Genomic DNA, 26,457 nt, shown 5'->3' with positions numbered 1-26,457 from the left:
AGATCAAAATTAAAAAAATAAAATGAAAATAAAATGAAATAAATTATAAATGCATTGTAAATAATTCCAAGAACACTTCAGCTCCACAGATTCCCCGCCACTTTTTTAAGTTGTGCTATGCTCACCACAAGTGTAACTACCATCTGTCATCATACAACACTATTACAATACCATTGACTCTATTCTCTATGCTGTACTTTTGTCTCTGTGACTTACGGGGCTCTTTTACAACAATGATGAATTCCAACAAATATTTTATTCAGATCTATCACAAGCAAATTACATTTATTCTCAGTGTTGAACTTTTTAAGTAAATGTAAGAGAAACTTCACAATAGAATTTATGATGACATTACATAGTTCAACTTCAACCAGTGTGATTCCAAAAGATTTACTTTGATTATAGAATTAGATTTAAAAACTAATTTAAAATTAATTTAGCCAATTTTCTCTTTAAAGCAGGAAATGATACTGAAACAAGCCTAACGTCATTTAATTGCTTCCAAATTTCCTGTTACACCATTTTCCAAGAAAAAATGAATTTAAAAAAGAATGAAATTAATTCAGAAAAACAATGATTTTATCTACATAAAAACTGATTTTTTTATAGAGTAATGTGTAAATCCTGCCCCTACAAACGCACGTGTCAGATAACTGTCTTTGGGCAGCATCCTTAAAAGGACTATAACATTTGAAATCGATGTTGATGTGTTTTTAGCTCTGTGTGTCTCATGTTTTTTTATGTAGACGGAGCTTTTGTGAATGTTAACTATAAACAATGTCTTGTTTAAGTTGCACATTCATCATCAACCTTGTTGTAAAATGGAATTCGGTGCTTAATTTTTCAATAAATATTAAACTTTCTCTTCTTTTAGCCCATTGCTGCCAGAAGGATTTATTGCAAGATTTAAGAGTGTTGCCAAATAATAAAATAAGTGTAGGTTTCAGAGCGTTCAGATTGCTTTCTGTATGGCCCATAGCAGCACTACTCTGCTTTCACTGACAAGGATCTTGTAATTTTCCATGACACTTGGATACTTTCACTGACACTTCACAGATGTCACAGGTTTGTACACCACGTGGGCAGCAGGGGGGAAAAGTTGAACACTTCCGCCACTACTCAGATCAGGAGTCAGCTGCCTCTGAAAAGGACACGCTAGTTTTTTGCTACTGAAAGGGTCTGGTAAAGATGGACCATTCCTGATATTTGCTGTTGTACAGATTTAACATAATATTAATTTAAGATAGTAAAATAGTCTCATACTCTTACACCATGGGAGAGTCTAGAAGTAAAATTGAAGGATCTATTGAACCAACAATGATGTATTTTAGAACAGTGCTTAATAATACCTAATCTAAAAATGAGAAATCTAGGGGTGGTTCAGTAGGTTAAGTGTCTGCCTTCAGCTCAGGTCATGATCCCGGAGTCCTGGGTTCCAGTCCCCTATCAGGCTCCTGGCTTAGTGGGGAGCCTTGCTTCTCCCTGTCATCCTTGTTCACTATCTAGGTGATAGAGAACTATCTAGGTGATAGCCCTCTCTCACTATCTAGGTCTCTGTCTCTCTCTCCAATAAGTAAATAAAATCTTTTAAAAAAGAAAAAAATTAGAACACATGCTAAGAGAGGATCTGAGGGAAATAAAGTAATGTGGGGTTGTCTTGGCAAATCAAGGTATGTAATTTTAATGTCATCTATATATAGGTGACTCTCAAAACTTTATCTTCAATCTTGACCTCACTTTCAATATATAGGTGTGATTTCAAGTATTTTTGACACACAAGTCAGTGTCAGATTATGACAACACCTGCATCTCTGGCTGATATCTTAAGCTCAAGGTAGTCCCCAATAAGATCATCATATGTGAGAGCACACACACACACACACAGATGCACACACACACCTCCCCTGCCTCCTTCTCCATTTCTAATTCAAATATTCAAACAACCTGCTATATGCCATGTAATATTTTAGGTACTGAAAAATATGTCAGTGACTAAAATGGAATCATCTCAGCTTTTATGAAGTTTCAGTCGTAGGAAGCTAGGTAGAAAAATGCCCCCCAAACTGATGAAAATATACAATTTCAAATAAAGATAAATTTTATGGGAAAAGTGAATTAAAAAAATTAATGCTGACTGATTGGACAAAAACCTTTTTATAAGACAGTCAGAGAAGGCTACTCTAAAGACATGAGATGTAAGTTAAAGACTGCGGCACAGCTACTTATCAGTGCTTCAACTTCTTATTTTTTCCTTAAATATATATTTAATTAATCCTTAATTTTGACAAAAAGAGATAAAGAAATAAATATTGCCTCCGACTTAACATTCCTCATGGACCATTGGGAAAGAATGAGAGCTTTTTTTCTTTGCCATCTCAAGAATGCAAGTGACCTTTTAAAAAAATCTAAATGTACTGTATTGTGATAAGAATACTTAGCATAACAGCTGCCATCTTAAATTTTTCTAAAGATTTATTTATTTATTTATTTATTTTAGAGAAAGAGTATACGGGAGCTTAGAGAGGGGCAGAGGGAAAAAAACCCTCAAGCAGACTCCCTATTGAGCCTACTTGGGACTCAGTCTTAACCACCCCGAGACCACGACCTGAACAGAAACCAAGAGTCAGACACTTAACGAACTGAGCCACCCAGGTGCCCTTGCCCTCTTAAATTTTCAGTATATAACACATTATTGTTGATGTAGGTACAATGCTGTACGGCAGATCTCTAGAATTTAGTCATCTTGTTTGACTAAAAATTTATGCCTGCGGATTAGTAATTCTCATTTTCCCTTCTCCCGGGTCCTGAGAACTGCTATTCTATACTTTGAGTCTATTGATTTGATTATTTTATATACCTTAAATAAGTGGACTCATGCAATATTTGTTATTCTGTGACAAGCTTATTTCACGTAACATAATGTCCTCAAGGTTTATTCATGTTGCAGCAAAATTTAAAAAGAGGGCTATCAAATGATCCAGTAATCCTACTTCTAGTTATTTTTCCAGAAGAATTAAAATCAGGATGTGGAAAAAAAAAAAAAGAATAAGAGTGGGAATTGGCCAAAACAGGTGTAACAATATATTAAAATAACTTATTACTGTTTCATCAAGGATCATTGACATTCTTTTTTTTTTTAAGATTTCATTTACTTATTGACAGAGAGAGAGAGATCACAGTAGGCAGAGAGGCAAGCAGCAGAGAGAGGGAGAAGCAGGCTCCCTGCTGAGCAGAGAGCCTGACTCGGGGCTCGATCCCAGGACCCTGAGATCATGACTTAACCCGAAGGCAGCGGCTTTAACCCACTGAGCCACCCAGGTGCCCCAAGGATCATGGACATTCTTTAAAATTGGCTTTTTTATTCTTGTACTACAAGATATGGTGGTAACAAATACAATAACCCTCAACACAGTTTGTGGTCACTGTCTGTAATTATGCTAAAACGTTTGAAGTTTTACCATCCCATTGTTTTTTCACTATCAGGGCGAATGCCAACACGAAGAAAAAGGCAAATGTCTTATTAGGATTATGAAAGTTGTTTGCACCTTGCAAATCTCATGAGTGGATCTTGATGCTACTGTCTCTAAAGCAGAATCTTTGTCATGTCACTCCCCTGCTTGAATGATTCCAATTATTCATCATTGCCCACAGGGAATTTTGAAAAATCAAGGTTTTCAACCTGAATTTGAAATTCACACACTCTTACCTTAATGTGTCTTTTCATTCCCTCTGTTCCTTCAGGCACACTGGCTCCAGACAAATGAAGCTATTTCTATTATTATAAACCAGGGGAGTTTGCAGTTTCTTTCAACTAATTACACTCTTCTCTTTGCCTGAGTACCTATCTTTTCTTACATTCTTTATTTGAAGCCACTGTCTTGCTATAAGGTCTAGTTCAAACAAGGCCTAAGTGGATATCATATGTCGTTCTTCTGAATGTGCATAGTACTTTGGACCCTTCCCACGTTACTAATTTTCTGTCCTGTAATAACATCTCTTTGGCTGTGCCTAGCAGGATGATTTGCATACAGTTGGTACCAAATAAATCCTTGAAGAAACAAATGTTTGGTTGCATTGAGTCATTTGTTTACATGTTTCCCTGCAGTTACCATATGAGATTGTTGGCTGAAATTAGGATTGATTCTTTGTTCCCTGAATAAATTATTTCTTGTTGTGAAATTGATTATGGTACAAGACGGTTCAACTCACAAGACGGTTCAACTCACCACCTTGATCTCATTAGTCAATCTGTTCTTCTTCACATCCTCAGACTTGTATAAAGATCTGCCAACAGAAAGCATTAAGATGTTAAAACACTTTGAACTATGTAAGAGTATTGGTTTTTTTAAGTTACTTTTGAAGGATGACTGAGACAAAATTACCATTTAGTTATTTTTGTTGACCATCCATGTAAATGATTCAGAACAAAAGAATGACCCCCTACCAACTCAGTATCTTCTTTCTGGTTTCAAACAACTATTTTAGGGACCATAAGTAAATAGCCTAGTGTGATTAAGAGTTTCCCATACCTAAATCATTTACTGTGGTTGAATATTTAGTGCAAGGACCTAAATATACCGCCTATAACTAGCATTAGAGACTAGAGCTTGTCTTTGAGGGAATATCAGAGAGCTCATTTCATTTCACAGAAGACACTAAGAAAACCTTAGAATATAAAAACAAAATGAAGTTTCTCTATTGGTCTGTCTAAATTGGGATGAAAATTCACATATCATGCCTTCCCTACACATAGCTCTGTCCAGCCCAATCTGCTCTATGCCAGCTGTTTTAGACACTAAACAGCCGCTTTCCTACTATACCAAATTGCCTCCAGGATAACATGTTTGGGACAATTTCCCTCGTTTGTTTCTTCATGAGTCTAGAGCTTCTGCTTCCTTAATCGGTCCATTTGACTTAAATCAAAAGCCAGTCCTGTGTCCTCTCTCTCTACCTCCAGGGTAGTTGTACATTGTAACAATGATCTCCCCCTCAAGTACCATTCGCTTTTGTCTCCCCCTCTGGCAGCCTTTGGGTGTACATTTCAATAGCTTCTCATTCAGAGGAAAAAAAAAAAAGACGAAATCCTGCTTTTCTTAGGTACCTCTCCTGTATAAATATAAATTTTCCATTTACCAAAAGATACTGATTCCTTATTACAAAATGTGTTAGCTAGTTCTATCCTGAATTCACTAATAGTATGTGCAAGAGTTTCCTCCTCCACAAATGGCTCCACATGGATTTTTCTTTGTACTCTGATTTCCTCTGAATAGCTGACATTTCTATTTAAAATATCATTGTTAATTTTAGGACTTGGGACATTGAAGCAGATGCCATAAACTAAAATAGTTAATGATGAAAGAAAGATAAAAGCCTTGGTACTTTCCCCCACAGATATTGTAGTTTAGGTCTTTTCCTGACCAGTGACAATTTCATTTTTTGTTGAAAGAGCCCTGAACGATTTGAGAGGAGGTAAGGGGATATCTGATGGAGTGGAACCAAAATGAATTGTTGAACTAATTCAGGAGCTGCCTATTCCGAGGAAAGAATTTATATGCCTGTCCTTTGAAGTTTCTGTATGCCGTGTTATGCTTTTTATTAACCTACTACATTTTCTTACATTATTTGATGAGTATTCCATGTGACTAGACTTCAGTAGACTTTGGTGAGATGGAATTGTGCAATGCATAACTCAATCTTTTGAGTTAAGATGATGCTGGTCACCCTGCCCTATGTGAAATGTACCAGATTTAAAAAAAAAAAAAGGATTTCTTTGAATGCCTTTTTACGTTATAAATATTTTTATTATGTTTTGCCTAGTTGGGTACACAATGAATGATCTCATTTTTGAATGGCAAGATGAGGCACCTGTGCAAGTGGCTGAAGGACTCACTTTGCCCCAGTTTCTGCTGAAAGAAGAGAAAGATTTACGATACTGCACTAAACATTACAACACAGGTAGGTGTCAAGCTTTCTTTATTACACTTATGACTTCTGGTTTTATGATATTCAGTGTTTCTTAATTATAACGGTTGGTTAATTATTTTAAGTATTTATAGCTCAGTGTATTTCATAGTCATAGAGCAGAAAATGAATGCATATGGAATTTACAGATGTTTGGACTCAGTGCATATTGTTATATAGTTGATTTGTATATTACCAAAGAAGTACTTGGTATTCAATTATATTTATTTTTCTTTTTGCCAAAAGCTCATACTTACATACTAATGATGTTTCCCAAAAAGTTCCTTTAATTTCTCTGTAAACAATAAAATGTACTTTTTAGCTCTTCTTGGGCATTATACACTGTGTTTGATAACAAAATAAAAGAAATTGTTTTGTTTTTGTTTTTGTTTTCTTTCAAGGCTGCATTTGCTTAAACCTTCTTGGCTACAGTTTCATGCATTTCAAGTTATTTTCCTTAAGTTCCTACTACTCACACTGACACAGTAGCATTTTACCTTTGAGGACAGAGAAAAGATATTGCTGTCAAGGACTTATAGACTTAATGGGATATTTGCACATTCATGAGGTCTGTTTACTTCTCTTAACCAGCGCTGGCTATTCTCACAATATCTATTCTCACTGCCTAACCTATTCCTACAAAACCTGTTAAACCACCCACAAATCAGTAATCACTTCAGTGCGGTTAGTCCAGAACATCTCATTAGCGTCAGCTGCTGCTCTTATTATTTCCTTACGGCAAATATGATTCCTCTTTAGCTCATCCTTTTCCAGGACTATGACTTGACCTTTCACTTTACAAGGCCTTTAATCTCTTTAATCTCTTCAATCAAGTCACATTATCTGGTGAAAAAGTCACTGCCATTTTCTTAACCCAGCAGTGAGAGTGATATTTAATTTAGTGGAGAGTTCAAAGTTCATCTCAACACAAAGACAAAGGCAAGTGGGTCCATACCAGTGTCCTTGTTCAACTCTATAGGGGCAATTACAATGACAAGCAAATTTTAGAGAGATGCTAAGAGGCCTCTAGAGTTAGTTTAAGTTGGTGGATTGGTTTCCTAGGGCTGCTGTAACACAGAATGACAAACGTGGTGGTATCCCTTACCTATCTCCCCGAAAACCTCTTCTCTGTTTTCCCCTTACTCTGTAATTTGGCCACAGGGGCTTGTTTTCTTACATATGCCACACTGATTCCTGCTCCAGGGCTTAGTAATTGCTCTTTGTCTTCTTCTTTTGCTACTTATTTATTTTTTAATTTAATTTAAAATTTTTTCAGTATTCCAAAATTCATTGATTACGCACCACACCCAGTGCTTCAAGCAATACGTGCCCTCCTTAATACCTACCACCAGGCTCACCCCTCCCAACACCTCCCAAAACCCCTCAGTTTGTTTCTTAGTCCACAGTCTCTCTTGCTTTGTTTCCCCCTGCAATTTCCCCCACTTCACTTTTCCTTTCTTTCTCCTGATGTTCTCCTTGTTATTCCTTATTCTCCACAAGTGAAACCATATGATAATTGACTCTCTCTGCTTGACTTATTTCACTCCTCCAGTCCCATCCATGTTGATACAAAAGTTGGGTATTCATCCTTTCCGATGGAGGCATAATATTCCATTGTATATATGGACCATATCTTCTTTTTCCATTCGTCTGTTGAAGGACATCTTGGCTTTTTCCACAGTTTGGCGACCGTGGCCACTGCTGCTATGAACATTGGGGTACATATGGCCCTTTTATTCACTACATCTGTATCTTTGAGGTAAATACCCAGTAGTGCAATTGCAGGGTCATACAGTAGCTCTATTTTTAATTTCGTAAGGAATCTCCACGCTGTTTTCCAAAGAAGTGGCTGCACCAACTTGCATTCCTACCAACAGTGTAAGAGGGTTCCCCTCTCTCCACATCCTCTCCAACACATGTTGTTTATTTTCTTGTTAATTTTGGCCATTCTGACTGGTGTAAGGTGGCATTTCAGTGTGGTTTTGATTTGAATCTTCCTAACAGCTAATGATGATGAACATTTTTTCATGTCTGTTAACCATTTGTATGTCTTCTTTGGAGAAGTGTCTGTTCATGTCTTCTGCCCATTTTTTTGATGTGGTTCTGTTTTGTGTTTGTTGAGTTTGAAGAGTTCTTTATAGATCTTGGATATCAGCCCTTCATCTGTAGTGTCATTTGCAAATGTCTTCTCCCTTTTCCTTTGAGATCAGGGACATGACAAGGACGTCCGCTCTCACCACTGTTGTCCAACATATTACTGGAAGTCCTAGCAACAGCAATCAGACTACAAAAATAAATAAAATGTATTCAAATTGGCAAAGAAGAAGTCAAACTCTCTCCCTTCACAGACATAATACTTTATACAGAAAACCCAAAAGACTCCACCCCCAAACTACTAGAACTCATACAGCAATTCAGTACCGTGATAGATTACAAAATCATTGTACAGAAATCAGTTGTTTTCTTCTTCACTAACAATGAAAATATAGAAAGGAAACTAGAGTATTGATTCCATTTATTATAACACCAAGACCCAAAAGAGACCTGGGAATAAACCTAACCAAAGGGCTAATGGATCTGTACTCGAGGAACTACAGAACACTCATGAAAGAAATTGAAGAAGACAAACAAACTGAGGATTGCCTGGGGAAGGAGGGTTGGGAGAGTGTGGTTGGATTATGGACATTAGGGAAGGTGTGTGCTATGGTGAGTTCTGTGAAGTGTGTAAACCTGGTGATTCACAGACCTGTACCCCTGGAGCTAATAATACATTATATGTTAATAAAAATTAAAAAAAATTTAAAAAGGGAAATTGAAGAAGACACATAAAGATGGAAGAGCATTCCATACTCATGGATCAGAAGAATAAACACTGTTAAAATGTCTATACTGCCCAGAGCAATCTATACTTTCAATGCCATCCTGATAAAAATTCCACTGACATTTTTTAAAGAGGTAGAACAAACAATCCTAATATTTGTATGGGACCAGAAGAGACATGGAATTGCTAAGAAAATGTTGAAAAAGTAAAACAAAACTGGAGGCATCACGTTGCCTGATTTCAACTTTACTACAAAGCTGTGATCACCAAGACAGCATGGTACTGGCACAAAACAGACACACAGACCAGCAGAACAGAGTAGAGAGTCCAGATATGGACCCTCAACTCTATGGTCAAATAATCTTTGACAAAGCAGGAAAAAATATACAGTGGGAAAAAGACAGTCTCTTCAATAAATGATGCTGGGAAAATTGGGCAGCTATTATAGAAGAATGAAACTTGACCATTCTCTTATACCATACACAAAAATAAACTCAAAATGGATAAAAGACCTCAGTATGAGGCAAGAATCTACCAAAATACTACAGGAGAACATAGGCAAAATCTCTTTGACATTGGTCACAGCAACTTCTTTCAAGACATGTCCCCAAAGGCAAAGAAAACAAAAGCAAAAATGAACTTTTGGGACTTCCATCAAGATCAAAGGTTTCTTCTTTTGCTATTTAAATTTTATTTTATTATTTTTTATTATGTTCAGTTAGCCACCATACAGTAAATCATTGATTTTTGATGTAGTATTCAGTGATTCATTAGTTACATCTAACACCCAGTACTCATCTCAATATGTGCCCTCCTTGATACCCATCAACTGGCTACCCCACACCCCACCCCACATACATATTTCTATACATACATACAATTTTCCAAAATTATCCCAAACCAAATATTCTCACATTCTTCAGGACTGCTCAAATATACATCTCCCTGACAAGTATATGTTAAACACCCACATCCCACCTTCAACTTACTGCTTTCACTGTCTAAAATTTTATCTTTAATTTATATGTTTACTTATCTATGGTGGTTTCCCTTATGACCAAATGTTTTTTAAAGCCAATGATTATTGGGGCACCTGGGTGGCTCAGTGGGTTAAAGCCTCTGCCTTCAGCTCAGGGCATGATCCCAGGGTCCTGGGATCGAGCCCAATGTTGGGCTCTCTGCTCCGTGGGGAGCCTTCTTCCTCCTTTCTCTGCCTGCCTCTCTGCCTACTTGTGATTTCTCTCTCTCTGTCAAATAAATAAAAAAATCTAAAAAAAAAAAAAAAGCCAATAATTACTGCTATTCTTTCTAACCCCAAGTTTTCTGGGCTCTGCTTAAGTACAGAGACACCCAATACCTATTTGTTGAGTAAAAAAATAAAGAAAAAGTAGATTTGAACCTGGAAAATGTGTCTGTACTTACAACCTGCCCCTGGGAGCAGATTTACCCTAAACAGGAAACAGGATCTTTTTGATCTGTATGGGCAAGAAGGCTTTTTGTCCACCAGTTTTACTGAGGTATATAATTGACATAATAGGATAATGAGTGTACAATGGGATGGTTTAGCACATGTATACCCTGTGAAATGATTCCCCCTTCAGGTTAGTTAACACATCCATCACCTCGCCCATTTACCCTTCTGTGTGTGAGAAAATAATTATGTTCTACTCTCTTAGCAAATCTCAGTTATACAGGACAGTGTTATCAGCTATAGCGACCATGTTATAATAGATCCTCAGACTTTGTTCATCTTGTAACTAAAGAATTTTTTAAAACAACTCTATTGAGATTTAATTTAGGTCCTTTAAATTCACTGTGTAAGGAATACAGCTCAATGATTTCTAGTATATTTACAGAAGTGTGCAATCACCAACCTAATCTTAGAATATTTTATCACCTGGAAAAAAAAACTTTATATCAATTAGCAGTCTTCCCCATCCAGCAGCTCCAGGCAATCACTAATTAACTTTCTGTCTCTATAGCTTTATAATTTGGGGATGTTTTATATAAATGGCATCATATGTGGTCTTTGTGATAGTCTTCTTTAAATTAGAAGAATGTTTTGAGATTCATCCCCCTGGTGGCATATTTTAATACTTCATTCCTTTTATTGCCAAATAGTACTCTATTGTATAGATATACCTCATTTTGTTTATTCATTCACCAGTTGCTAGACATTTGGGGTATTTCCAACTTTGGACTATTTACGAACACTCACATACAAGTTTTGGGGTGGATGTATGTCATATTTCTTGCATTTGGAATTAGGAGTGGAAAGCTGGATCATATGGTAAATATATGCTACCAAACTTTTTCAAAGTATTCACATCCTTTTGCAATCCTTTCACCAATGAATCAGTATTCCTGTTCTCCACATCTTAACCAACTCTTGTCATTGTCTATCTTCTTTATTACAGCCATTTTAGTGAGTGAAGTACCATCTCATTGTGGTTTTGATTTGCATTTTCCCTAATGAGTAAGGATGAGCATCTTTTCGTTTGCTTATTGGTATTTGCATATCTTCTTTGGAAAAAGTTGTTTACTAGATTCCCTTGCCCATTTTCTAAGTCAGTTATTTCTCTTTTTATTATTGATTTACAGATACTTTTCCCCAGCTGGTATGTTGTCTTTTCTCTTTCCTTCTTTTTTTTTTTTTTTTTTTTTTTTTTTTTTTTTTTTTTTTTTAAGATTTTATTTATTCAACAGACAGAGATCACAAGTAGGCAAAGAGGCAAAGAGGCGGGCAGGGAGAGGAGGAAGCAGTCTCCCCACTGAGCTAGAGCCTGATGCAGGCCTTGATCCCAAGACCCTGGGATCATGACCTAAGCCGAAGGCAGAGGCTTTAACCCACTGAGCCACCCAGGCACCCTGTCTTTTCTCTTTCTTAATGATGTCATTTGAGGCCAAAAACTTTTAATTTTGAGGTAGCCAAATTTATCACCTTTTTTTTCTTTTGTTACTTGTGATTTTGGTATCATATTAAAAAAAAAAATTGTTGCCTAACCTAAGATCATAAAGATTAACTCCTATGCCTTCTAAGAATTTTGTAGCTTAGAATTTATGTATAGGTCTATGATCCATTTTGAATAGTATGGGATAGAGTGGAAGTTCATTCTTTTGCATGTGCATACAAAGTTCTCCCTGTACCATCTGCTGAGGAGACCATAATTTCCCTATAGAATAGCTTTAGTTCTTTGTTAAAAATCAGTTGACCATGAATGACTATTTCCGGACTTCCGATTCTATTCCATTGATCTGCATATTTATGCTTATGACATTATCCTATTTGGTTGTTATAGCTTTGTAGCAGGTCTTGAAATGGGGAAATCTGAGTCCAACAAATTTGTTCTTTTTACCCTAAGGGCTATATTTTTTATTCTAGGTCTCTTGCATTGCCATAATAATTTTAGGATCAGCTCATACATTTCTGCATAAAAGCCAGTTGAAATTTTGGTAGAGATTGCAATGAATTTATAGAGCAATATTGGAAGTATTCTGATCTAGCCATATTTCGTCTTCTAATTAATGACTACAGAATGATTTTCTATTTGTTCCAATTTTTTAATTTTGTTCAACTATGTTTTGTGTTTCTTAGTATAGAAGCCCTGAACTTCTTTTGTTAAATTTTTTATAAGTCTTTTATTTTATTGGTTTTATTGTAAATGGTATTGTTTGCTCAATTTAATTTTTTGATTGTTTATTGCTAGTGTATAGAAACATGATTATTTTTTGTATACTGATAGTGTATCCTATAGCCTTGCTGAACCCAGCAGTTCAACTAGATTTTTAGTGAATTCTCCAGGATTTCCTTTGTACAAGGTAATATCTTCTGCTTATAGAGATAGTTTTACTACTTCCTTCTCAATTTAAATAACTTTTCCTTAATTGTTGCCCAATTATCCTGGCTGGAACCTCTCAATACAATGTTTAATAGATGTGGGAAGAGAAGACATTCTTGCCTTGTTCCAGAATTTAGTAGAAAAGCATTCAGCTTTTCACCATTAAGTGTTAAGCAAGCTTTTCACCATTAACTATTTCACCATACTTAATTTCCTCAGACTGAGGAAATTATCCTCTGTTTCTAGTTTGTTGAGTGTGTTTGTTATGGAAGACTATTGGATTTTTGACAATTTTAATTCTATTGAGATGATCATATGTTTTTGTTTTTGTTCTTTTTATATAGTATATTACACTGACTTGTATTACATTAAGCCAAACTTGCTTACATTCCGTAAGTTCTGACTGGTTATGATGTATAACTCTTCCCATATGTTGCTGGATTTAGTTTGTTAATATTTCTCTGGGGTTTGTATATTTATATTCACAAGAGATTGTCTATATACCTTTTTTTCCTGTGATATCTTTGTCTGGTTTTACTATCAGGGTAATACTGAGCTCACTGAATGAGTTAGGAATTATTCCATGCTGTCTAGTTCCTGGATGATTTTATAAATGATTATTATTAATTCTTCTTTAGATTTTTATGTCTTAAAGATTTTATTTATCTGTCAGAGATTGAGAGAGCACAAGCAGGGAGTGGCAGGCAGGGGGAGAGGGAGAAGCAGGTTTCCTACTGAGCAAGGAGCCCAATGCAGGACTCGATTCCAGAACCCTGGGATCATGGCCTAAGCCAAAGGCAGATGCCTAACCAACTGAGCCACCCAGGTATCCATCTTCTTTAGATATTTAACAGAAGTTTTGTGGTCTTGAGTTTTCCCTTGTAAAGTTTTAAAACTACTAAGTTAACCTCTACTTTTTGTAGGTCTGTTCAGATTTTCTATTTCTTCTTGAATAAGATTAAGTAATATATGTCATTCTATATATTTGTCCATTTCATCTAAGACATTCCACTTTTTGGAATGTATTCATAATACTTTCTTATTATCCTTTAATTTCTCTCAGTAGTAATGTCCCCTCTTTCATACCTTATTTTAATAATTTGATTCTCCTTTTTTGTTTCATCCTTCGGAGCCAAGATACTTCTTTCTTTCTTTCTTTCTTTCTTTATTTATTTATCTTAGAAAGAGACAAAGAGAGAGAGAGAAAGACAGAAAAAGAGAGCACACAAGCCAGGCAGTATTGCTGTGGGGGTGGGGGACGTGGCAGAGAGAAAGAGAAGGAGAGAATCTCAAGCAGACTCGGTGCTAAGCCAGGACTGGACTTGGGGCTGGATCTCATGATGATGAGATCATGACGTGAGCCAAAATCTAGAGTCCAAAGCTTGACCAACTGAGCCACCCAGGTGTCCCGCAGCCAGTATACTTTTCATTATAAATCACAGACAACCAAATATAAATATCTCAAATGATTTAAAATTGTTAATTTTGTGCCCACTTTTATATTGGATTATGTGTCCTTTTATCGATGAACTGTAATATTCTTTTTATTGTCTCTAGGTTTTTTTTGTTGTTTTTTTTTTTTTTTTTTGGAAGGAGCATTGAGACTAGAATGCAGGGGGGTTTTTTGTACTTTTTTTGTTTTTGACAAGAAAATGAATCAATTAATCAAAATAAATTTTGAATCACCTGAAGAAAATAAACTTTAAGTCTGAAAAGTATAATAAATAATTAAATAAATTAAAATATAGTAAAATCACAGTAAAAATATAAATGTGCTTGAAGAAGCTCCAGTCCTGTTGTGCCAGTGTTAGTATATCAGAACTTTTGTCACTTATTCATTTTTCTCTCTAGAGCCACAAATACACACATGGTATATATTTATTTGTATATATACACTATACGATTATTTTTCCTCTCAGTGATAGCGATGAAAACACTCTTTATAAGGTACGATGAGAATATATATATAAATATATATTTATATATATCTATATTTTTTTTTGAGGATTACATGAACCTTACAGAATGTATTCAAAGTACCCAAACCTCATCATGGTATTACTTGGTTAATTTATTTTTCTCTCTCTCTTTTTTTTTTTTTTAAAGATTTACGTATTTATTTATTTGAGAGAGAGAGAGCAAACACACATGCCCATGAGCTGGCTAGAGTGGAAGGTTGGAACGGGTTAAGGAGCAGAAGGAGAGGCAGTGAGAATCTGAGTGCAGAGCCTGATAGGGGGCTTGATCCCATGACCCTGAGAGCATGACCTAAGCCGAAACCAGGACTTGGACACTAAAACGACTGTGCCACCCAGGCATGCCGGGAATGGCCAGCAATCCCTGTACCAGAAGATGAAACATTACTCTACACTTTGTTGTGAAAAAAGAGAGATGACGGGTGGGGGGGAGGGCGTTGCAGAGGGGGTCAATGCTCAGAGACAAAGACCCTTTGCTCTTCTTTGTTCCCACCTTTATTGGTCCTTTGGGGTAATCGTAAATATCACTGTTTCTCAAGCAAGTAATGTGTGACAAGCAGTCTTACTGTAACAAGGAGGATCTGTTTGCTGGAAAGATACGATATGCTAATCTGCATGTTCAAGGAGTTCTGCTAAACATAGACTAAGGAGCAATGCATGCATCATAGATCACAGGGTGTCTGTTTGGGCTAAGGAAGCTTTGGGAAGGCAACTCTCACAGCATTCTCAGGGCAGAGTGGTCACGCAGGTGTCCACATTCCAAAGGCCCACGCCCTTCTCCCAAACCTTCCCTAACCCTCGGTGGCCTTTTTATATTCACCTTCATGTTACCTTTTAGCAAGCCAGCTATTATTTCATGCTTTCATGCTCTACATTAACCCCAACACAGGCACCCTGAGGTTACTTGGATAATCTAATGATGGTATCATGAAAATAGTTCAGTTATTCTTGCCCTATTTCATTATTTAAAAATTTTTGTATTTCAATAGAATCTTAAAAACCTAAAGTAATTCATATATTTCAAGAATTTTTAGGCATTCTGTATGTAGTTGATAAATTGATAAAAGGATCATAGATAGCTTACTTGTATCCTTCTGATCCCTAAACACCTAAGAGTGGAATCCAACTTTCCCAGTTTCTGAAACTTTATTAGGAATTTTAAGCCCTGGACTCTCATCCATCCCTTGATCCATTGTTTGTGCCTCTGAATCACAGCAGCACGTGGCTCAAGCCATACTCCTGGAAGTTGTGCACTGAAACCGATCTAAAAATACCCAGCAAGCTTCTTGGATGTGCTCTTTGATTCTCTTTCACAACTGGATCAGAGGATGTCACCTAAAATGATCAGCATGTTAATTCACTGACCTTATCCCTCTTAACATAGTTAGAATAAGGAGAGAATAAAAACCAAGATTTGGGTTATTCAGATAAACAATTATTTTAAGGAGAGATAACATTGTCATGGTAGTAGGGAGTATAACCAGAGAATAAACAGGGATATCAACAAAATGATTAATTAAGACATGATTTATTCCTCTATTAAATACTTACCATAATAGAGTCATAGGGCATGAATATATAGAACATGTATATCTCAGGGTTTTTTAGTAGGTGTGTTTTTAAATTATATTCAGATTTATTGATGGAGAACAACATGTTTTGCCCTTTTTTGCATTAATAGTTTCCAAATTATTAATGCATAAATTAACTTACATGAATAGCATTTAAGGAATTATTCATCTTTAATTGAATTTATCCTTTAGCACATACTCTAAAGTAAATGTAAAGGCCTCTGGAACAAATAGCACCTGGCTCCCAATAAGTACTAAGAAGTACCAGACAGAATGAATGAGTAAGGACAGTTTTCAGATATTAGATACGCATTTCTCCTATCTCAGAAATGATTGCTGGAATCAAGTAAAATGATATAGCATTAAGTATTTTCAAAGTTTGAAATGCTAACCAAATGTGAAGTCATAAAATGACACACTATTTTCTGGAAAGTGTACTCTCATGTTGCTTCCATATGCTAGCAGAAAATAAGAAAACTATTTTTTCAGAAACCAATTTGCATATGTGATTTAAGACCCCTTTACATTGTAGTGGAAAATTATAGGACACAATGTGGGGGGAAAATGTGACCTTTGATGTCATCATGAAGACCTATTTTTACCAACTACTTCATTTATTTTACAACCAATTAGGAAAATTTACATGTATAGAAGTGCGATTCCATCTTGAACGACAAATGGGATACTACCTGATCCAGATGTACATTCCCAGTCTCCTGATCGTTATCCTCTCCTGGGTTTCATTCTGGATCAATATGGATGCTGCGCCAGCCAGGGTAGCCTTGGGAATAACTACTGTGCTGACCATGACCACCCAGAGCTCAGGATCACGAGCTTCCTTACCAAAGGTAAGTGTACTAAATGGACACACACTCATATTTGCACAATTATTTATAGATATTTAATATTTTTACATAGAAAATTCACATATATGCAATCATCAACCTTTGTCTTACTGCATGGATGTGTTATAGTAATATGCTTACTATTAAGACTGATACAATAATAAATATTTACATGATGAATGTTCTATTCATGAATATATATGTGTGTGTATAGCTTTATATATATTTTGCATTTTTTCCTTAGTATAAATTCTTACAACTGGAATCACTACACTGATGACCGTACGTATAGATACGTATTGCCAAATATCTCTCCAAAAAATTTACAGCAGTTACACTCCCACATGTATTGTATAAGGGTGTCCATAATGCTGTGTATAGCACTTTTTTTAAAAGTTTTTTTTTGTTTGTTTGACAGAAAGAGATCACAAGTAGGCAGAGAGGCAGGCAGAGAGAGAGGAGGAAGCAGGCTTCCCGCTGAGCAGAGAGCCCGATGTGGGGCTCAGTCCCAGGACCCTGGGGGTCATGACCGGAGCGAAAGGCAGAGGCTTTAACCCACTGAGCCATCCAGGTGCCCCAGCACTTATTATTTTTATGGGGTTTTTTCCCCCTTTTGGTTTTTAAGTTGCCACAGGTCAACGAAAAGGAAAGCTTATCTAATATCATGATTTTAGTCCATGTGGAGCTGCCAGAATTTAAAAAAAAACTGTTCTCTCTATGAGGTTTGTAAAAAAACCCAGTACTCCGTTTTACAACGTATGCTGAAATAAAACATAGGAAGCTCTTTTAATCCATTTAGCAAATAGCAATAGAATTATTTTCCTCACGGGATGACTTCTAAGAAAAATTTCTGCTATCTAAATTAAGTAATCCTGTCTAGCTTCCAATAAGCTTCACTATTATTTTCATTACAATGATGTAGATATAGTAAAATTATATTAACTTTCCTTCTGCATTTGATGCTATCTACTTGTAATGCCAAGTGAATTATAACTCTATTGTCATGGTTTCCTTAACTCCCACATTGAATTGCATTGCATGATTCGATTTATGAGGATAAAGTACCTAAATAAACAAAAGTTGATGGCAGGACATTTTATCACTAAAAAGTTACTTCAAATAGGAAGAACTTGATATTTAACAATGTTCACACTGCCTAGATAAAATTTAATGGCTGTCTTGCAAAATAAAATCTACTTTTATTAATAATTAATTGAATTTTCAACTTAATACTTAATTTCCACTTCAACTAGTGCTTTATAAAATATTGTTCAGGTGAAAATTACAAATCTATTTATAAGATTAATAAGTCCCAATGCTTACTTATATATATATATATATGAATATCTCAAGGATTCTGAATAATAGTTGAAGTTCCATAGTCAATTTGTAAAGGAAATTGCCAGTTTACTCAGTGATTTTCCCCCAAATGCTAAAGAGAAATGAAAGCTCATTCATTCAATAAGTTGTCAACCAGAGAAGAAAACAAAATGCTCCCTTTCAGAAAGCTACAGCTTCTATGAGGCAGAGTATAAAGACATTTGAATACAAACATTAAGGCAGAATTAGGAGAGCATGGAGATCAGAGTGGAGGAGGCAGAAATAAAGAAAGCAACACATTAAAAAAACAAACAAACAAACAAACAGGATGAAGACATAAGTTTTTTGTTTTTGTTTTTTAAAGGAAAGAAAATCTTGGAATGGCTTCATTTTCTTAAGACATAGAAAAGATTTTTAAAAATCATTAATTTCACTCTGATTTCAGGGAAGGAATAAATTTTCAACTATGAGCTCAATTATATACCTAAATGTACACAAAGACTCTATATTTCTCAGATCATAGAGACAATGACCACTGGAAATGTGATAACAGATTTATGTCTGACACACAAAAATAATTCATTAACAAAATGATATCTTAAGAGACAGTGACCATATCATTTTAGGTTTCTTGTGTTTTTTTTTTTTTTTTAAGATTTTTTATTTATTTGCTTAAGAGAAAGAGAGAGAGAGCATAAGCAGAGGGAGAGGGAGAAGCAGACTCCGCATTGAGCTGGGAGACGGATGCGGGGCTTGATCCCAAGACCTGGAGATCGTGACCTGAGCCAGAGGCAGATGTCTAACCACCAGAGCCACCCGAGCCACCCAAGCGCCCTCATTTTAGGTTTTGTGATAGTTAGGGAATGAGAGATTGAGCATATTCAGCTATGTACATTAGAATTCAGGAATATTCAGGAAGACACTGAAGACCCAGGATAAGCAAGAAGAATTAATCTATTGGAAAGGATAATTCCAAAAGATAGAAAAATCTAAAAAATGCAATTCTGATTCTGTGATTTGGCGGGGCTAGAAAGGCAAGAGGTGAGGGGCCACACTTGCCTTAGGAACAGATGGCTAAATCATATACCTTATGATCCGCTCTATTCTCAACCTCACAAAAGAACCCTCAGATACCTAAAAGTCTTGCCACTGAAATATCCATCATCCTCTTACTGACAAAATCTAGGAAGTAGGAAAACAAAATGAAATTCAGGAAACTAATGGAAGATGATCAGACAGAGGAGGACGAAACAATAAATCATTAGTTTATATAACTGCTTAGTATTTGTCCAGGCTGTATGCCAATACGTCTCCTGCAGGATACAAAGAAGTTTGGAAATCAGTTAAGTAAAATTCAGGGTAGAAAATCTCAAAGGATATACCTTAGCCAGCACCTTGAGAACTATAGAGCTCAGATTCCTCTCTGATATTTCCTCTTGCATTGTCCTCTACAGTGTCATAATAAATCAAATATGTTATGGCCCAAACCAAGAAGATTCCTGTGATTGAATTCTTGGAATATGGAGCTCTTTGTCATTACTGTGGTGCCTGCATTAGGTGACCAGGAGGGGGTAACAATACTTCTATTGCCAGCAATTTTTCATAGTTGTATAAAGCTAGGGACCCCCCTTAACACTGTGCTTAGAGCAGAACGAGTGAGAAAAAATGGTGATCATAGAGCCATGTCAATGGAGGGTTTTCTAAAGATCAGGTTTATTTTGATTGGACTTCAGGAGATTTTAAAGAGAGAAGTAATCATTCTGACTTTTATTTGAAGATCAGATAGAAGGGTGAACATGGAAGCAGAGAAACTGCCAAGTAAGCTATCAGAGTCTAGAGAAGACGATGGTCTGGCTACATTGGTAACAATAGAGGTGGAAAATAGGAGATAAATGTAGAAAGAGGTGGGTATTTTAAAGAAAATATTTGGAAGTAAAACAGAATTTGCTCATGAACTGGACCTGGAGAAGTAAGGGAAAGGCAGGAGTCCATGGTGGCCTTCAGGTAAATAAGACTTTGCCATATTAGTAAATACTCAAGGAAACAAGAAGAGGAAAAAAGGGATGGAGAGAGGAACGAGAGAAGGATTCCTGGAAAGTTCTACGTGAATTTCTCCGACTCTGCTCCCACCAACATGGCCACCTCATTTCTAAATGTTAGAAAATAAGAAACACTTGAAATTTCAAATGTGGATAATCAGTTAAATACTTCACAGACACCCAGAAGCCTGTAGCCTATGAAAATCTCAAATTCTGCACCAAAAGCTATTTATCTCAAACAATTTCTTTTAACTTTTTTCCCCATTCAGTTTGTCTGTGAAACCCATCAAGAGTAGATTTTTGAGAGAACAAAAGGTCTTCTACATGTTTCTATCCTCAGAACCTAAATCTGTATGTGTCTACTGAGTAAATATCATGCATATATTTAAAGATAAGAACTTTTAAACATTTACTTAGTCATCTGTCATTTTTTTCATATCTTTCTAAAAGAATATAAAAACTCAATTGAGTTACTTTTGTGTAGAACCATATTTTTCCCCTGAAAATCACCAGATTAATGAAAAAAATTAAATGTTGTATGTATTTACCTTATAGTATAATGAAAACATTGGTTTTATAGGACACAACAACAATAGATTTTATATTGTTTTACTCTTCCTAAAGACACCAATTATAGAAGTGATTATAAATGTTAGAAAATATCAATTGAACTATTATATTTTTATTTAGATACCATCACTGTGTGGGCACACAAAGATCTCTATGTGAGATTACACTGAAAAGACAGGGATATGAAGAAAACTGGAAGACCTATACTATTATGTTCTTATCTAGTTAATACTCATTCTCAAAAAACAAACAAACAAACAAAGAACCCCTGCACTTTTAAAGGAGAGTAAGCTGTAAATGTTGGCAGTGATATAAATGAGGAAATGAGGGGGGAGAGGCTACATAATAATCTTATCAATACAACAATAACTATTACTGTCAGTAATGTTTTGGTCCTCACCATTTAAGTGCAACATTCTAATATTTATTCTAAATATAGTTAACTAAAATTATTTCAGTTAAGTTCAGTACAAATATGGTACAAGTTGGTTCATTTTTAATTTCTTAATGTGACAGAATTTTAATAATCATATGTAACTTATAATACCATATTTGATGTGAGCAATAGATTTAATTTTTTAAAAATGCATTGAATATACTAATAATTTAGTTTCATATTAAATTCACTTAGGGAAAAGAGGGAAAAAGAAAAAAGTATAGAAAATTAAAGAATTATTTATTCATTCCCTTTTTGTTAAAAATCACAGACTATAATGCATGTGAATGTCATCCAAATTTATTAGCATTTTATCTATTATCTGTAAACAGAGAATTCCTAAACATAAGGTAGGTCCTATAATAAGAAGGGTAGAAATTGATAGATATCTCTGGTCCTACATTTAATGTTGGAACCTACATTTATTAGGCTTACTAGATTTCACTAAGCTGAAAATTAACAGTTACCAAGCATGTCCTTTGTAGGTGACACAGACGCAGAGCCACTGCCTAAATTCTTCAATCTGATGCCACATTAGGAAAAAATATATAATCAAATCACAAATTTTAATTTTTAAAAATATGATATAATACAATGGTTTTGGCATCAAACTGTATTTAAAAACAAAACAACTATATGCCACTTAGAGACAATTTTACTTAAATAATGTCAGAAACTCCCTTTACTGCATTCACGCATATCCTAGATTCATACCAAGAACCCTCTAGGCAGAAACAGATGGAAACCTCCCCTTCACCAATGGAATAACAAACACGCTCCCAACATCATTTTTGTTAAGCAACTAACAAGCTTTCTCTGTCTTTGTAATTCGTGTGAAGTTGTCAGTGAAGGTCTTGACCTCAGAGATGAAGCGAACATGGTTAAAATAAAGTTGATGTTATAGAAATACAAAGCCTCCAGGACAAAAATGCAGAGGAGAGAGAAGTCACAGAATTCAACCTTAATGGAGCAGTTAAAAAAGATAATATATTAAGAAATCTCAGTAACTGATAGTATGCACCTCAGAAGCCTTGGCAGTGATATCTAGATTTCATAATTTCATATAAATGGTAAACATCAGAGCCTTGTCCTGTAGAAGAGAGGATGGCAAAACTCTCAGAACTGAAGCAGAAGTCAGAGATAACAAGATGACCTTTCCAAATCCCATAGCTTTTTTGGCCGAACTTTTCTATCTGGTGACTCGGGAGATTGGCCAAGTCCATTATTTAGGAAAGCTGCAGCTCTTCTCTCTGACAATTTCATCTTTTAAAATAAAAACTTTTATATATGGAAAATAAATATTGCTTGCGAAGCATCTTTCATTCACGAAGGGTTATGAAGATCGTAATCAGTATGAACCTGACATTGGAAGGACTCTGCTGTTGTGAACAGCCCTCTGGGACCATAAATGTCCAAACTCACAAAACCTTGTGTGTGTGACTCACTGCCTAATGTTTCAAGAAGGCAGTCCTCCAGACAGTTTCTCTCACTTTTTCAACAGCCACTTCACTCTCCTTTAACACCTGTTTCTAAAACATTGTTTATTCTGTCCCTTGCCTCTCTCTCGCTTTAGGTCTGGAAGGAAGCTCAAAATGATTTTGCAACTAATATTTTTTCCTAGAAAAATGACAGAACACAAAGTTCTCATACAGGCTTTACACTAGGGAGAAATGGGAGATTAAACGTACTACATTCTGGATTTTACAAAACCAAGATTAAGGAATCGTCATTGTGATGTGAAATAAAATCCCCAGAAAAAAATAGCACTCAAGCAGGAAATCTTCCAGCATATCTCACAAAAGAAGCATCTGGTTAAATGCTTGAGTCACTTGTCCATCCCTCAGCCAGAACTGCTCCTCACAGTTTCCTTGACAATTCTAAGGACCTGGGAGCCTCCATCAGGATTGATTGTCATTAAAGGGAGAAAGATCATCCTGGTGAAGGGCTATTTTAGCTAATAAAAGGCAATAATCTGTGATGTTTTGCTATGCCTCTTTCTCAAATAAAAAGCAAATTTAGATTGAGAAGATAATTGACAAAATATTTACCTGGAAGTAGTTCCTGGAAAGTGTACCTTCCTTTACAGGTCTGGAGAGCCAACATGTAAGTTTATATGCGATTTTGTGAGGCCAACTCCTGTTTCTGGTTGAATCAATGACTTAGTCTTAAATTTAAGTTGTGCTCCTTGTAAATGCATTTTAAAATTCTTTCTATAAGCTCTTGACTCACAGTAGTCTGGGTTATAATTTATAATTTAATAAGTATAATTTACTATAAGTAAATAGTCTGGGTTATAACCTAATAAATATTTACCCACTAATGCATTGTCATCTGTGAGCTGTAGTCTGATGCATTACCGGTCTCAGGAGACAATCCATTTAACCACATTGATGCAGGGTAAGGTAAAGACATGAATCTTGCTAGGCTTCTTGGTTATACCAACTGGTGCCATGTTTGTAATACAATTCACCCAAGGTACTTGTAAAGGAATGTATTCTGAAATTGTTGCTACTCGATAATCTGACCAAAAGTTAGCATAAAAGTAAATGTATTTATGAAGGATTGTCTGAGATAAATGCAACTCGTCTGTTCTTCTGAATTAGAGAACACAAAAATCAAATGGCTTCAGAGAGCATAGGCACATATAAGTTACACCACAAAGTGTTGTGGTGTGGATATTAAGAGATGGAGATGAGCATTATGGTTATCTGCTGGGTGCATTCCATACGATGCAGCACAAGCAAACTCATTCCCATGCCTATCTTTTGTTTGCAGCCTGCCTATGTTTACTCTCTACCAGCTGGTCAACCTATTATCACTCTTAGATTAAGTGTGTGCTTCAGAATGCTACCTGAACTCTATTTTTTACACCCTGTTACAATTGATTGTACTGAAATTTGACCCGTCACTAGGGTTTGAAGACATTTTTGGCTGAAGATCAAGGCAGGTTTGCGCTCTATGCTATATTTTAATTAACTAGCCATTTTTGTTTGTTTGTTTCTTATAAAGCAGCGAGTTTAATAAAGCTGCTGTAGTTCTCTGAGAAGATATCATAAATAGTGATCAGATCATAATCCACACTGTCCTCAATTCTACGCTTCTAGGAATCCTTGTTCCTGGTTCAAAAATAAAAATAGTGGAAACCTTCCCGCCCCTACTCCCTCTGCTACTCATGCTGGCTTTGTCTTCCTCCCAGGAACAGGGTAGAGTTGTACCTCTTTGTTCCATGGTAGGGATGGTCTGGGAGTAGTGCTGGCTCATGGGTTTTGAGCACAGTGGTCAGTTCCACTTCTGGTCTGGAGTAATTTGTTAACCAACATGAGTCCCATCAGGACCCAGTTTTCCTCGACTGTTGCTGCTGCTAATGTTCCAGAGAGTGATCGCCCTGTTAGCTGAGGTCAGTGAGAAACACAGTGACAAGAATTACCACTCAAAGTGGACATGCAGTATCCTTTATTGTTCTTTATTTCAAGTCAGTGAAATTTCAGGACGATTGGTTCCTGTATCCTATATGAGCTTGAATCCTCCTTGTGCCCACTTCCTTGTATCATTGGAAAAGTAGATATAGAGAAATTCAGGCTTAGATGAGCTCTCAGAACATGATTATTTCCTAGAGTTGAGATAATTTGATTCTGGTCTTTATAATCAGGATGACTGATAATGATAAAAATCCATCATTATCATATATTTGGACAATATATATACATATATCCATATTTGGAATATATATATATATATACACACATATGTGTATATATATACACACACATATATACACACATATATAGATACACACATGTGTATATATAAATAAATAAACAAATCCTTCTACTTAAAACTCTTCATTTGTTTTCAATTAATTGAAAGTCTCAAGTCTGTTTTCTGGTGTATAAAGCCCTTCATGATTGGCCTCCAGCTTACATCTCTTAAGATATACACACACACACACACGTATCTACATTTGGAATATCTGTATATATAAATATATATATTTGTGTATATATATATATTTATATATTTGTATATATATGTATATAATTGAGACACAAAAACCTGACTGTCTCTATTTTCTAATGATGACACTTAAAGTAGAATGAATGCATAATTTTTCTGGAAAAAATGACGTAAGAAGTCTATTGAACATAATGAAGCTTATATTCCTTTCCCTACATTATGAAACATTTTTAGAATGAAAAAGACAAGGCCTTGCATTAAGCTAGCTCTGCATACTCAAATGATAATTCAAGCGATGTCTTCTTAGATTATGACATGGCAAGTATGCAGTGGTTTTCCCGGCTCACGAAGAAAACACTTCATTATAATTAATGTAAGAGTGTTGTCGAGGGGACTTCCATTGCATTTCAGAAGATAAAATGTTTTCCTGATTAGTTTTGCTCCCTCAGAACAACTAGTTTGTTTTTATGTGGTAAATACAATGCTCATGTCTCCTTTTCTACACTGCCTTCTAGAAAGTTGTTTGCCAGATTTTAGGATCAGAACCAGCAAATAAAAAAGACCTTACAATACGTATTCTGCATGCTGACTTTAATCTTAACTATTAGATAAAAGTTAAAGAGGCTGGAATATTAAAATGCAGAGAACAAAAAGTAATAGTTAAGTTTATGGGCTTTGGAGTCAGATCACTTGTATTCAATTCTAGCTTTGCAACTTGGTAGCTGTATTAATTGATTCAGGCTCCTACAACAGAAGACCATAGAACAGGTGACTTAAAAACCACAGACATTTATTCCCACAGTTCTGGGACTTGAGAAGTCCAAGATCAAGACTGGCAGATTCACAGTCTGATGAAAGCCTTCTTCCTGGCTCACAGATGGTGATCCTCTAGCCATGTTCCCTCATGGTAGAGTGGCAAAGGAGTCCTCTGGGACCCTTTTTCCAAGGGTACAAACTTCATTCATGAGAACTCTACCCTCGCAACCTGATCATCTCTCAAGGGCCCCACCTCCTAATACCATCCCCTTGGGGGTTAGGTTTCAACATCTGAATTTTGGAAGAATATATTCAGTCTATAACAGTAGCTATATGACAAGTTATTTCACTTAGCAAGTTATTTTATTG

The 26,457-nt window shown here is 35.8% G+C and overlaps 1 protein-coding gene and 1 long non-coding RNA gene across 6 annotated transcripts in view; one reads left to right on the top strand and one right to left on the bottom strand.

Annotated features, from left to right (window-relative positions):
• The window catches only part of LOC106007199, a 121,860-nt gene that overhangs the window by 29,802 nt on the left and 65,601 nt on the right, over positions 1-26,457 (bottom strand). For all 5 annotated transcript variants that reach the window (XR_001181783.2, XR_006607592.1, XR_001181777.2 and 2 more), the window contains one exon: positions 4,227-4,284. This is a non-coding gene — a long non-coding RNA (uncharacterized LOC106007199). The remainder of the gene's footprint in view (positions 1-4,226; positions 4,285-26,457) is intronic.
• The window catches only part of GLRA3 (glycine receptor alpha 3), a 194,628-nt gene that overhangs the window by 145,023 nt on the left and 23,148 nt on the right, over positions 1-26,457 (top strand). Inside the window, exons 6-7 of the mRNA XM_013063301.2 lie at positions 5,818-5,955; positions 16,802-17,016. Of these exons, the coding sequence (XP_012918755.1) occupies positions 5,818-5,955; positions 16,802-17,016 (353 nt within the window). The remainder of the gene's footprint in view (positions 1-5,817; positions 5,956-16,801; positions 17,017-26,457) is intronic.

Source organism: Mustela putorius, unplaced genomic scaffold, assembly GCF_011764305.1.
Source record: "Mustela putorius furo isolate JIRA1106 unplaced genomic scaffold, ASM1176430v1.1 tig00000682_pilon_pilon_pilon, whole genome shotgun sequence".
Classification (NCBI taxonomy): Eukaryota; Metazoa; Chordata; class Mammalia; order Carnivora; family Mustelidae; genus Mustela; species Mustela putorius.
Note: the sequence above shows the minus strand (reverse complement) of the source record. Positions and strands in the feature narration are given on the sequence as shown.